Genomic DNA, 12,544 nt, shown 5'->3' with positions numbered 1-12,544 from the left:
CAGATGCTGCATATTTGAAAGATTTTTTAAAAATCTGAAGCATGAGGCAAGACAGGACATTGGTAGGGAAAAGCCACTAGAAACAGCTGTGTGGAACTAAAGTTTTGGTAGGACAGGACCTTGGAATCACCAGAGCTGGGCTAATATAATAGTATTAGCCAGGTTGATTGAGACAGATATTCCTGGCTCTGTGGAGAGAGGGCTTGTCAAAGACTTGTCTCTTGAGAATGCTTGTCTCTCCCTTTCAATCTCCCAACTCATGCTGTTATATAAAACAATTTAGTTCCTACCCATAATGTCTCTTTCAAGCTTCTGACCCAGGAGTGGAGCTCAGAGCGAACAAGTCCCAGTAAGTCCTTGTGTGGGTTTTTAAGAGGAATTGCCTGGGACCCCAGAAGCCTCCATGTTACTCAGCCACAATCCCCACTGGTTTTTACAGCCAGAAGATATGGGGGTTTTCCTCCAGCAACTGGGATCCAGCCTTTACTACAATCAAAGTCTTTACAGGCTTTGTTGACTCTGGCCGGTGTCTGCCAGAGCACCAACCTTGTAGCTCCCTCCACCCCCACCTTTCCCTTCATAGCAGGTGTCCTGCCTTGCCATAGCAGATGATCCATGCCTGAAGGGCTGGGGGCATGGCCGCCATATTTGTCATCCTTATTTGCATATTTCCTCCTAACTGCTGGTTGATGTCGCAGAGGTACAGTCAGTTTACTTGTTTCACTTTTAATAGTGTACATAGTGTTCCATTTGATATTTCCTATACCTCACCTGGCACCATATATAGGTAATACATATTGACTGTGTTTCCTGTGCTTTGTTTACATTTATATCTTCATTACTATCTTGGGTTGTTTTTGTTTGTGTGTGTGGGTTTTGTTTTTGTTTTTTAATTTTTAATCTTTATAGTTCAGATTATTACAGTTGTCACTCTTTTTCCCCCCATAGCTTCTCTCTGATCAGATCCCAACCCACCCTCTGCCTATACCCCTCCCCCACTCTCCTCATCCATAGGTGTACATTTTTTGTCCAGTCTCTTCCCACAATTCCCATACCCTCTTTCCTTCACTGAGAATTGTCAGTCCACTCCCTTTCTATGCCCCTGATTCTATTATATTCACCAGTTTATTCTATTCATCAGTATTTTATTCACTTGATTTTTAGATTTACTTCTTGATATGTATTTGTTGTTCATAATTTTTATCTTTTCCTTTTTCTTCTTCCTCTTCTTAAAGAATACTCTTCAGCATTTCATATAATACTGGTTTGACAATGATGAACCCCTTTACCTTTTTCTTATCTGTGAAGCTCTTTATCTGCCCTTCAATTCTGAATGATAATTTTGCTGGGTAGAGTAATCTTGCTTGTAGGTTCTTGCTATTCATCACTTTGAATATTTCTTGCCACTCCTTTCTGGCCTCCAAAGTTTCTGTCGAGAAATCAGCTGACATTTCTATGGGTACTTCCTTATAGGTAACTGTTTTACTCTTGCTGCTTTTAATATTCTCTTTGTCTTTTGCTCTTGGCATTTTAATTATATTGTGTTTTGTTTTGGTCCTCTTTGGATTCCTCTTGTTTGGGGTTCAGTGTACTTCCTGGACTTAAGAGTCTGTTTCTTTAACCAGGAGAGTGATGTTTTCTGTCATTTTTTCAAATAGGTTTTCAGTATCTTGCTCTCTCTTCTGTCACCCCCATAATTCTGATATTGGTATGCTTGAAGTTGTCCCAGAGGCTTCTTACACTATCTTCATATTTTTGGATTCTTTCTTTCTCGTTGGGTGATTTTTGCCTCTATGTATTTCAAATCTTTGACTTGATTCTTGCAATTCTCTCATCTGCTGTTAAATATCTGTATATTATTTTTTTAAGATATATATATATATATATATATATTTTTTAATATATTTTATTAATTTTTCACAGAGAGGAAGAGAGAGGGATGGAAAGTTAGAAACATTGATGAGAGAGAATCATCAATCAGCTGCCTCTTGCACACCCCCTACTGGAGATGTGCCTGCAGCCAAGGTACATGCCCTTTACCAGAATCGAACCTGGGACCTTCCAGTCCACAGGCTGATGCTTTATCCACTGAGCCAAACTTGTTTCGGCTGTATATTATTCTTTATTTCAGTTAGTGTATGCTTAATTTCTAGTTGGTCCTTTTTCATATCCCTGAGGGATTCACTAAATTTATTGACATTTTCTAGAAACTTTTGAAAAACCTTGTAACCTGGATATGGTTTTGATCTCCATATCCAGTAGTTTTCTTTCCTCCATTCCCTTCATTTGTGACCTGTTTCTTTGTCTCCACATTTTTGCTGCTTCCCTGAATTGATAGAGTGACTTTGTGTGCTAGGTGTCCTATAGGGCCCAGTGGCTCAGCTTCCCCAATTACCTGAGGTGGACACTCTTGGTGCACTCTTTTATGGGCTGTGTGCACAGTTTTGTAGTTAAGCCTTGAATTGATCTCCAGGCCAATTGGCTGTGAGGATCCTCTGTGACTATGGGAGAACTTTTGTGCTGGAGACACCTTTATGGGGCAGGACTTGCTTCAGTGAGGCTTTGATACTCACTGAGCCTGCCTCTGAATTTGTCTCTTTTGGATCTGAGGAGTTGTAACCTGGCTGGTTCTACTCTTAATACCTGTGTACACTGGCTTTTGGATCTCCAAAGAGGTGCAGATTTAGCTCTGCCTGCGGCTACCCAGCAGGAGCTATGGAGAGATCTGCAGATTCCTCTTCTTATTTTGATTTTGGAGGTGCCCAGATGAGGCCCAGATGTGCAGCAATGCAAACTGCTGTGTGCCCTTGGGCCTTCTTTTGGATGTTCTGGATCTCACTGACTCAGCTGCAGTTTGTTAGGTAATTTTAGATCGAAAGGAACCAGCCATTCATGAGCAAAAATCCTCTGTGCACAGCTGGGGTGGAGTTGTAAGTTGGATTGGGCGGGGTCTCAGGGTATCATCAGGGCAAAGCAAACAGCAATGGCTGACTTTTAGCCCTGCCCTAAGAAGTCCCTGGGTCTTAGTGTCCCCTGGTAATCGCTGAAAGCAGCTCTGAGAAAAAATTACCTCATATTCCAGCCTGATGCCAGACAGTCCATCTTCTCCCTGTATGAATTTCACCCAGAACTGGAGGTCAGAATAGTTGGGAGCTTGTTTCTTCCTCCTGAGCATACTCAGTTACCAGTCCTTTCCGAACACACACGTGTTACTGTACCTCTGCACTTCACTTCTGAACTTCCTTTTAGCCTCAGTGTGCCTTTCTTTTCCCTTTTAGTTGTAGAATTTCCACTCAGCCAGCCTTCCTGGGGTTCTGGATGATGTCCATTTTGTCTTTTTGTTATAGTTTTGAAGTGGTTGTGCGAGATAGCAAGTTCATGTGTTTACCTATGCTGCCATATTGTTTTCTCCTCATTACTACTGTGTTTCCCTGAAAATAAGATATCCTCCGAATATAAGACCTACTTACAGGTTTCCTTCTGAGTGAAATATAAGGCAACCCCCCAAAAATAAGCCCCCCCCGCCCCAAGAGAGATTTGGTCCACTGATTCTGAAAGAAATGGAGTCACAAGAAATTCACCAGGAAATTCAGGAATTGAATTGTGAGGATGCTGTTCCAGAGACGATGACATGATTGTCATTGAATAAATGAGTAAATTCTTGATACTGTAGGATTCTCAGTTTGTCTGGTTTGTTTTGACAACTACCGTACTACCATACCGTATACAGGTAATAAATTTTCTTTATTTTCATTTAACAATAAATGTGTACCATATTCTTCCTCATGGAAAAATAAGACATCCCCTGAAAATAAGACCTAGTGCAATCTTAGGGAGCAAAAATTAATATAAGACACTGTCTTATTTTCGGGGAAATGGTATTTTGTACCTATCAGTTTGTACTTCCTTATTTCTTCACCACACCCCTAAACCCTTGCCTTTGAGCAACCACTGATTTACTCTCTGTTTCTATGGGTCTATGTCAATTTTGCATCTCTGTTTATTCTCTTCTCTAGATCTCATATATAAGTATAATAAAATGATATGGTATTTGTCTTTGACTTGTATTGTTTTTTGTAACACCTGCTCATCATTTAATCTTTAATGAATAAGTCTATATATATCCTTGCTGGAAACATTCTATTCCCTTGTTTTAAAGAGCAATCCAAAGATTAGATTAGCTGCTCCATCTGGTAGCTTATTGGAAATGCAAGTTTTTAGCTTAGTCTTTAATCTAGTGTGCTAGAATCTGAATTTTAATACAGTCCCACTGTTTTATATGCACATTACAGCTTGATAACTATTGCTTTATAGCACACTACAGTTGTGTTTGATTAATTTAGTTTTCTTTAATGTTTTTTGGGGGGCATGAGGAGGGGTTAATTGTAATTATTCTTCAGACACTGCTTTTCCTCTCCAAATGACTCATTTTAAAAAGTGGCTAAATGTGAATATTTTAGGGGCATTTGCAATGGAAACGCCAAAAAATATCTTTTTAAATGCAGAGTTTTTGGACTTAATATCAGATCTATCAGTCTTTAGGAGATATAACTACCTTTTAAAAAAACCAAGTAAGTAATCAGTGTGAAGGGAAGCAATTACACTACAACTTTATTTTTTTCTATTTTTCTCCCCCCTTCCTCCTTTTCCTCGCTTATTAAAATTAATTATACAAGCAGTTTTTCCAGGCTGTTGGTTAATCATTACTTAGTCACTTATGAAAAACTAGAGGCCTAAAAAAAAAAAAAGAAGAAAAACTAGAGGCCTGGTGCCATGTACTTGGGGGGATGGGGGGGGGGGGCGCTCCTCAACCCAGCTTGCACCCTCTTGCAGTCCGGGAGCCCTTAGGGGATGTCCGAATGCCACAGAAGCACTGCCACAAAAGTGGGAGAAGCTTCCACCACCACCGCTGCACTTGCCAGCCATGAGCCTGGCTCAGGGCCTCTGGCTGAGCAGAGCTCTTCCTGTAAGAGTGCACTGACTACCAGGGGCCAGCTTCTGCATTGAGCATCTGACCCCTGGTAGTCAATGCACATCATAGCAATCAGAGGTTCTGCTGTTCTGTCAATTTGCATATTATCCTTCTATTATATAGAATGATTTCTACTTAAGTCCAAGAATATGTTGGGAATTTAGAGAGTTTGTAACAGTTAAGTGAGATTTTCCTTAATGTGTTTAATTTTAAAGTAATTTGCTAACCAATTGATGTATTTTGGCAAAGCCAATTTTAAAAGGTATTTGTTTACCTTTAAGGATAACAAAGCTGATGTAATTTTAAAGTACAATGCTGATGAAGCTAGAAGTCTGAAGGCATATGGCGAGCTTCCAGAACATGGTAATGACAAAGTTATGTTTTCCGTGTTATAGTATTGCTAGTTTGTTGGTGTTTTGGTGAAGCAGTTTTGATAGAATTGTCTTATTTTTCATGTATGTACTTAACAAAAATTAGTTTTAAGAATAGCAATCTATACTTTTTAGCATTTATACAATAGTAATAACATTCTGTTTCTAGTAAATGTTCTTTTGATCGGGAGTTTAAAAGTTTTAAGCTCTGAGCTTGTGTGTAATTATTTTTTTTTTAGAAATATATTTTTGGTAATTTTTAGAGAAGAAAGGGAGAGTGGGAGAAAGAGAGAAATATCAATGATGAGAGAGAATCATTAATCAGCTGCCTCCTGCATGCCCTGGGCATGTGCCCTGACAGGGAACTGTGACTTTCTAGATTAGGGGTGTCGAACTCAATCAGAGAAGGGGCCAAAATCTAAAATCCAGCCTAAATCGCGGGCTGAATGGTTTACTGAACAGTCATAAACTGTCATTGTGATGGAAACACAACAGAGTGCAGTGATGACAGCGCGGTGCGGGCCACATTGCAAGGCCTGGCGGGATGGATTTGGCCCGCGGGCCTTGTGTTTGACACATGTGTTCTAGATCATAGGTTGACACTCTACCACTGAGCCATTCTGGTTGGACTATATATAACTTCTGTTAAGGAAGTACATTTTATTTATTGTTTTTAACAGTTCTTAAAAGAGATGTATCAGTTTTCAGGTATATTAGGGCAACAATTATGATACTAATATTGGATTTATAGGAAACAGTGGTCAGTATATCTTAGCATATTATTTTATAGAATTTCTATTTTTTAATTTAAAAAAATCCTCACCCAGTGATATGTTCATTGTGTTAAAAGAAAGGGAGAGTGTGAGGGAGGGATAGCAAGAGAGAGAGAAATATTGATGAGAGAGAAACACATTTATCAGCTCCCTCCAGTATGTCCTGGACCTGAGATTAAACTCACAACCTGGGTAATTGCCCTAATTGGAATCAAACCTGCAACTCTTTAGGTATTGGGTTGCAACCAACTACGCCATATTGGCCAGGGCTGTGTGTACTTTTTAACAGATATTTCTTTTCTTTCTTTTTTTATATTCACCCAAGAATATGTTTTTTGACTTTCGAGAGATGGAAAGGGAGAGGTAGGGGCAGAGGATGGGAGAAAGGAGGAGAGAGAGATAACAGTGTGAGACAACATCAATTCGTTGCTTTCTATACATACCGTGACCTGGGATCAAATCTGCAACCTTTTGGCATATGGATGAGCAGTGTTGGCCAGAGTTATTTTTATCCTAATGGCTACTTAAAAATATATAGTAAGTTCCTTAAGAGAAAATGTACTATTTCTACAGCCACATTTTTTACTTTACAGCTATTTTACTTACTTGTTTTACTTCACTGCATTTTGTAATGAAAATATAAGATCTTTACATAAGCATGAAAATTTTGATAAAATTTTTTTGTATTTAAAATATCAGACCAGGAACTGGGGGAGATAATAGATCAACTGAAGGACTTGTATACATGCATATAAGCACAACCAATGGACATAAAGCTCTGGGGAGGGAGGGGATGTGTGGGAGGGAGGGAGGGGGAAAAATCAATAAAATATGTAAAAATAAAAAAATAACAAAATAAAAATTTTTATTTACAGAGAACATTTTAATGGTGGCCAGATGGGAGGGTTTTGAGGGATGGGTGAAAAGGGGGGAGGAATTAAGTAAAAATTGCTAGTTATAAAATAGTCATGGGCATGTGGAGTACAGCATAGAAAATACAGTCAGTAATAGTGTAATAACTATGTGTGTGCTGTGAGATGAGTATTACATTTATCAGGGTAAATTACTTCGTGAGTTACATAAATGTCTAATCACTGGGCTATACACCTGAAACGAATATAAAATTGTATGTTAACTGTAATTGAAAAATAAAAAATTGTCTTTAAAAAAAAAATATCAGACCAGTATTTTCTCTTTCAGTTCTGTTTCTTAAAGCAGCAATTTTCAACCATTGCCTCAATAATTTTTAAAACATACAGTATTTACCTGAGTATTTTAGTCAGGGTATTGACCTGTTTTCCACCAAATTGTCAAATTTAAGAATAACAGCAGCTCACACACTAACTGTCTAGTATGAATGAATTAAAGTTATACCTTTTATTGGTCATATTGGGAAAAATACATATTTTTTGGTATACTGCAGCATTTTAGTAATTAGGTATGAAAAAGGTTGAAAATTGCTGGCTAAGGGGATAAGCATAGCTTGACCAAGATTTTTTAAATTGATTTGCTAAGTCTTTCAAATAGTTGGTGAATGAGTTATTCTTAGTTAGGAAAACTTCACATGCACCATGTTTTCAATTACATTTTGAGGCTAATTTGGGAAGTGCAAGATTTATGTTAGTGTGATTAGAACTTGCCTTTCTTATAATACCTTTCTGAACAAAGTAAGACTGTAGTACATATATTCTTCATTATAATTAATGAACTCTGGGAGTTTTGTGAATTTTCTTTGTGTTGAATTCTTCGAAGTTAGAAAGATAATTTGTATTGAAATAGGACTTGTAAAAGTGGCCTTCTATTATTTGATATTTTGTATCAGGCCCATTTCTTTTAATCGGTAATTTCTCTGATAACACCTTTTTAACTATATACATATATATATATATATATATATATATATATATATATATATATATATATATAAACTATATTTCTTTTTGTATCTTTAGCTAAAATCAATGAAACAGATACATTTGGTCCTGGAGATGATGATGAAATTCAGTTTGATGACATTGGAGATGATGATGAAGACATTGATGATGTAAGTAGTAGATAAACCCTGTTGGGTTTGTTTTATTGATGTACAAGGAAATCAGATGTTTCCCCTAACTTCCTTTAATCTAAGAATGTTGCACACTTAAATTCCGTGTATCTATAAGATTGTTCATGAATCTGAATATTCATTAATATTTAGAAACCAGCTAGTTTAACTTTTTATTCTTTAAGAAACTTTATAATCCTTTGAAACATCTCTTTCTAAAATGATCAGTATTAGTTTTGACAAATGGTAGTCCATAATGATAATTCATTTAAGAGTATCTACAGTTATAGTTAGAAATATAGCAAATTATTTTGAGAATGTCTTTTCTTAAATGAAATGTTAAAAGAAGAATCTTGTTTGAATCCATTTGCTGAAGCATTAAAATTGTAAATTACTTCAAAAATCTTATTAAAATGGAGGCATCTTTGATCAAAGTATATATTGAGATTACACTGTTCTTATTGGTCACATTTTTGCTTTGTAGTATATATGTGTTTATATGTGAAAATGTTCCCATCCTTTCCGTTTCCTGTTTCTGAATATGCTTTAAAATGTACATAACATTAGGAACTAATGTAATAAATATTAACAGATGAAAAGAGGAATAGATGTGAATGATCATGTGTAGTTTTTAAACTATACCCTTGTGGTAGATATTTTGGTATTCTCTTGAATTTTAAGTTCTTTTAACTCCTCTGAATGTCTGAAAATACTATTAATAAAAATGTAAGTTATTGAAAAATCTGGAGACTCCTGTTCTATAATAGATCAGTGACTTCCAATCACTTGTGGTGCCCCACTTAGACTTTCCCAAGGCCTTGAATTTTTGAAAAGCTGTGTTAATTTTGCTGCACAACCTTTGTGCTACATTTTCTAAAATTCCATTTAAGTATTTAAACACTCATATTTACTTAATTTGAAGAATATTGCAAATTTAATTTTAAATAATAGTTGCTATGTTCTTTTTTCTTTTCTTTTTAAAAATTGTTGACACTGCCGAAACCGGTTTGGCTCAGTGGTAGAGCGTCGGCCTGCGGACTGAGGGGTCCCAGGTACCATTCCGGTCAAGGGCATGTACATTGGTTGCGGGCACATCCCCGGTAGGGGGTGTGCAGGAGGCAGCTGGTCGATGTTTCTCTCTCATCGACATTTCTAGCTCTCTATCTCTCTCCCTTCCTCTCTGTAAAAAATCAATAAAAATATATATTTTTTAAAAAATTGTTGACGCTGCCCTGGCTGGCTTGACTCAGTGGTTAGGGCATCAGCCTAAGCACCAGAAAATTGTGGATTTAATCCCAGCCTGGGTGAGGGTGTGTGCAGGAGGCAACCAATCAATGTATTTCTCTTTCTCTCTCCTCTACCATTTACTCTAAAAGAGAAGGGGGGGCGGGGGGTGCGGAAGGTCAGTGGAAATAATATACTTGGGTGAATATTAACAAAAAGGAAAAAGAAATTGATACTGTTACAGGTGCCCTCCCCCCTCCTCCCCACCTTTGCCTCCTTAAAGCCCCCATTCTGCAGGCCCTCACCACATTTTTTATCTGTATTCATGGGCTATGAATATGTGCATATGTGTTTTTAGGGTAATTTCTTCCAGCCTCTCCCATGCCCTTTGACATTATTATTATGTTTAGATTTCTGGTTTTTAAACTATAACTTTATACAGATGTATTAAAAAAGAGCCTAGCCGAAACCGGTTTGGCTCAATAGATAGAGCGTCGGCTTGGGGACTGAAGGGTCCCGGGTTCAATTCCGGTCAAGGGCATGTACCTTGGTTGCGGGCATATGCCCCACAGGGGGCAGCTTGATTTTTTAAAAATATTTTATTGATTTGAGAGTGAGAAACAGATTTGTCTTCCCATGCAGTCATTGGTTGCTTCTTATATATGTCCTGGCCAGAAATCGAACCCTCACCTTGGCATCTTGGATGATACTCTAACCAACTAAGCTCCCTGGCCAAGGCCAGTTTGATTTTTAAGGGGAGGCAATTCGAAAATGAGTTATTAACAGTGAATTTTTTGCATTTAAGGTTCTAGTGCCTCAAATACAGTATATAAATATATAGTGACATGTTTATGCATTTCAGTTCTCTATGTTTTGAGACTTTATTTTTTCATATTCATATTTTTTAAACAATTTCTTAGTGATTTCTGCCTCAGTACTTCAACTGTTCTTCATTCTTTTATTTTTCTCTTTCATGGATGCTATGTTGTTTCAAAACTTGTGTAAATCAGCCAAAACCGGTTTGGCTCAACGGATAGAGCGTCGGCTTGGGGACTGAAGTGTCCTGGGTTCGATTCCGGTCAAGGGCATGTACCTTGGTTGCAGGCATATCCCCAGTAGGGGGTGTGCAAGAGGCAGCTGATCGATGACTCTCTCTCATCGGTGTTTCTAACTCTATCTCTCTCCCTTCCTATCTGTAAAAAATCAATAAAATATATTAAAAAAAAAAAAAACTTGTGTAAACCAAGTTTTATGGCCTTTTAGGCTTCCTCCACATGAATGGGAGTTCACTTTTTGAATAATAAGAATTATGTGTCACAGTGGGAGGAGGAGCATCAGGATTTTAGAAATCCTTAGATGGGTATGGCCAAAAAAAATTGGGAACTACTGTTCTAGTTTATCTTAGGTTTTTGTTCAGTAGAATGTTTATTATAAGAATTATTTTAACATGAATCTGATGTTCTTTTCACTTGCAGATCTAAACTGAATTTAAAGTTTCAGAGTATTTGTTCCATGGTTTGGATTTTGGCCATCACCTGTTAAGAAGACTAAAACTTCAGGATAATTGCAGTTTGCTAAGACACTGATTTGTTTTCATTGTTTTTAAGTCTTTATTGTTCTCTTTAAATGAGCTGTTAACACTTTATTCTTTTGATGCAATGGAACTTAGGGATAAAAGATCACAAGCTCTACTGTTAAAACATAGTAAAGAGGGGGAGAGAGAATGGATAAAGTAAATGTTTTCCAGTTAATGAATGTTTTGACTAAATTGTTTTATCTTTATGGTCAGTGGTAAGTCCTAGTTCCAAGTAATTTTTTTCAGTCATTCAGTATGTTACCTAGATATTCTCTTTAATTTTTGATAAAAATTTGAGGAAGTTAAAAATTTACATTTGAAGTTAAGAAAAGGGGCTATTTTTTAATATTTCTATAGCTGGGTACTATATTTTCAACTAAGATAACATTCTTTTCATCATCTCATGCTGTCTTAAATACCTAGCATTTATAAACTGCTTATTTTAGAACTTGAGCATGAGTAGCAATTTTTAATTTATAAGATGAATAGTTGCAAAAATTCACTGCTAGATAGTAACTCAAAATTGGAACTACTGATATACTAGTCGAAAGTGGTTTTTTTTTTTAACCTTATGATTACAAATTTTCTTAAATATCATAAGACAACTTTTAATGGTAAATAAGAACAGTTTGTACTATACTAAAAAGTTGTTAAAACATGTCATTTTATTTTCAAAACTCATGCATTTGTAACCTATAGTTTAGGGCTTTATGAACAATTAAATTACAATGTATAAATGAAAAATTATTTTTATAATAAACTGGTATAAGAAAAAGGAAGGGACCACAGCTAAGAAATATAATAAAATGCCCATTGGGTATATTTTGGCCTTAGTTTGTGTTACTGGTGTATTTTTCTGTGTATATTTTATTAGAAATTTATATTATGACCTTTCTTTTTAATATTTTGTTCATTTTGAAAGTTATAGTAAAATGAATTAAGGAGGAGCTAAATATTATAGCAACCACAATTAAATCTTATATAATGGGATACAACAGATTTAAAAAAAATATATTTTATTGAGTTTTTACAGAGAGGAAGAGAGAAGGATAGAGAGTTAGAAACATTGATGAGGGAGAGACATCCATCAGCTGCCCTTGACCGGAATCGAACCTGGGACCTTTCAGTCCACAGGCCGATGCTCTATCCACTGAGCCAAACCAGTTTCAGCTACAAAAGATTTCTTAAGTGGTTTAGAAACATCACTTTTTTCAGAGGGCATTTTCAGTAGAGAAAATTAAAGGAAATGGCTTTTCCTGGTTTTTATATCCTACATAATAAAAGGCTAATATGCAAATCACAAATCAACCATATGGCAGAATGACCAGTCACTGTGACATGCACTGACCACCACAGGGAATATGCTCAATGCAGGGGTTTCCCCTGTTGGTCAGTGCACTCCCACAGGAAGAGTACCACCCAGCCAAAAGCTGGGGTCATATCTAGTGAGCACAGCGGTGGTGGTTGGGCCTCCCCTGCTTCACAGCTGTTGGACACCCCCTCAGGGCTCCTGGGCTGCAAGAAGGTGTGGGCTGGACTTAGTATCCCCCTTTCCCACCTTTTCTCTCCCACTTCTTATGTCAT

The 12,544-nt window shown here is 36.9% G+C and overlaps 1 protein-coding gene and 1 pseudogene across 1 annotated transcript; one reads left to right on the top strand and one right to left on the bottom strand.

Annotated features, from left to right (window-relative positions):
* LOC118714122 overlaps positions 1–12,544 on the bottom strand; it is a 142,907-nt pseudogene that overhangs the window by 80,150 nt on the left and 50,213 nt on the right.
* On the top strand, positions 5,189–11,793 carry LOC118714117 (eukaryotic translation initiation factor 1A-like). Its single transcript, XM_036429045.2, has 3 exons — positions 5,189–5,335; positions 8,069–8,160; positions 10,860–11,793. The coding sequence occupies exons 1-3, from the start codon at positions 5,206–5,208 to the stop codon at positions 10,863–10,865; spliced, it is 228 nt and encodes a 75-aa protein (XP_036284938.1). The 5' UTR covers positions 5,189–5,205; the 3' UTR covers positions 10,866–11,793.

The sequence above is a fragment of the Pipistrellus kuhlii genome, unplaced genomic scaffold (assembly GCF_014108245.1).
Source record: "Pipistrellus kuhlii isolate mPipKuh1 unplaced genomic scaffold, mPipKuh1.p scaffold_m20_p_98, whole genome shotgun sequence".
NCBI lineage: Eukaryota > Metazoa > Chordata > Mammalia > Chiroptera > Vespertilionidae > Pipistrellus > Pipistrellus kuhlii.
The sequence above is the reverse complement of the archived record's forward strand: the minus strand, read 5'-3'. Positions and strand labels throughout refer to the sequence as shown.

What these genes read in the sequence shown, in the direction of transcription:
- LOC118714117 (XM_036429045.2), top strand. Translation starts at nt 5,206, where the DNA reads ATGTATTTTGGCAAAGCCAATTTTAAAAGGTATTTGTTTACCTTTAAG. An exon ending in TGGCGAGCTTCCAGAACATG is followed by an intron (nt 5,336 to 8,068) that starts GTAATGACAAAG and finishes TTGTATCTTTAG; the next exon opens with CTAAAATCAATGAAACAGAT.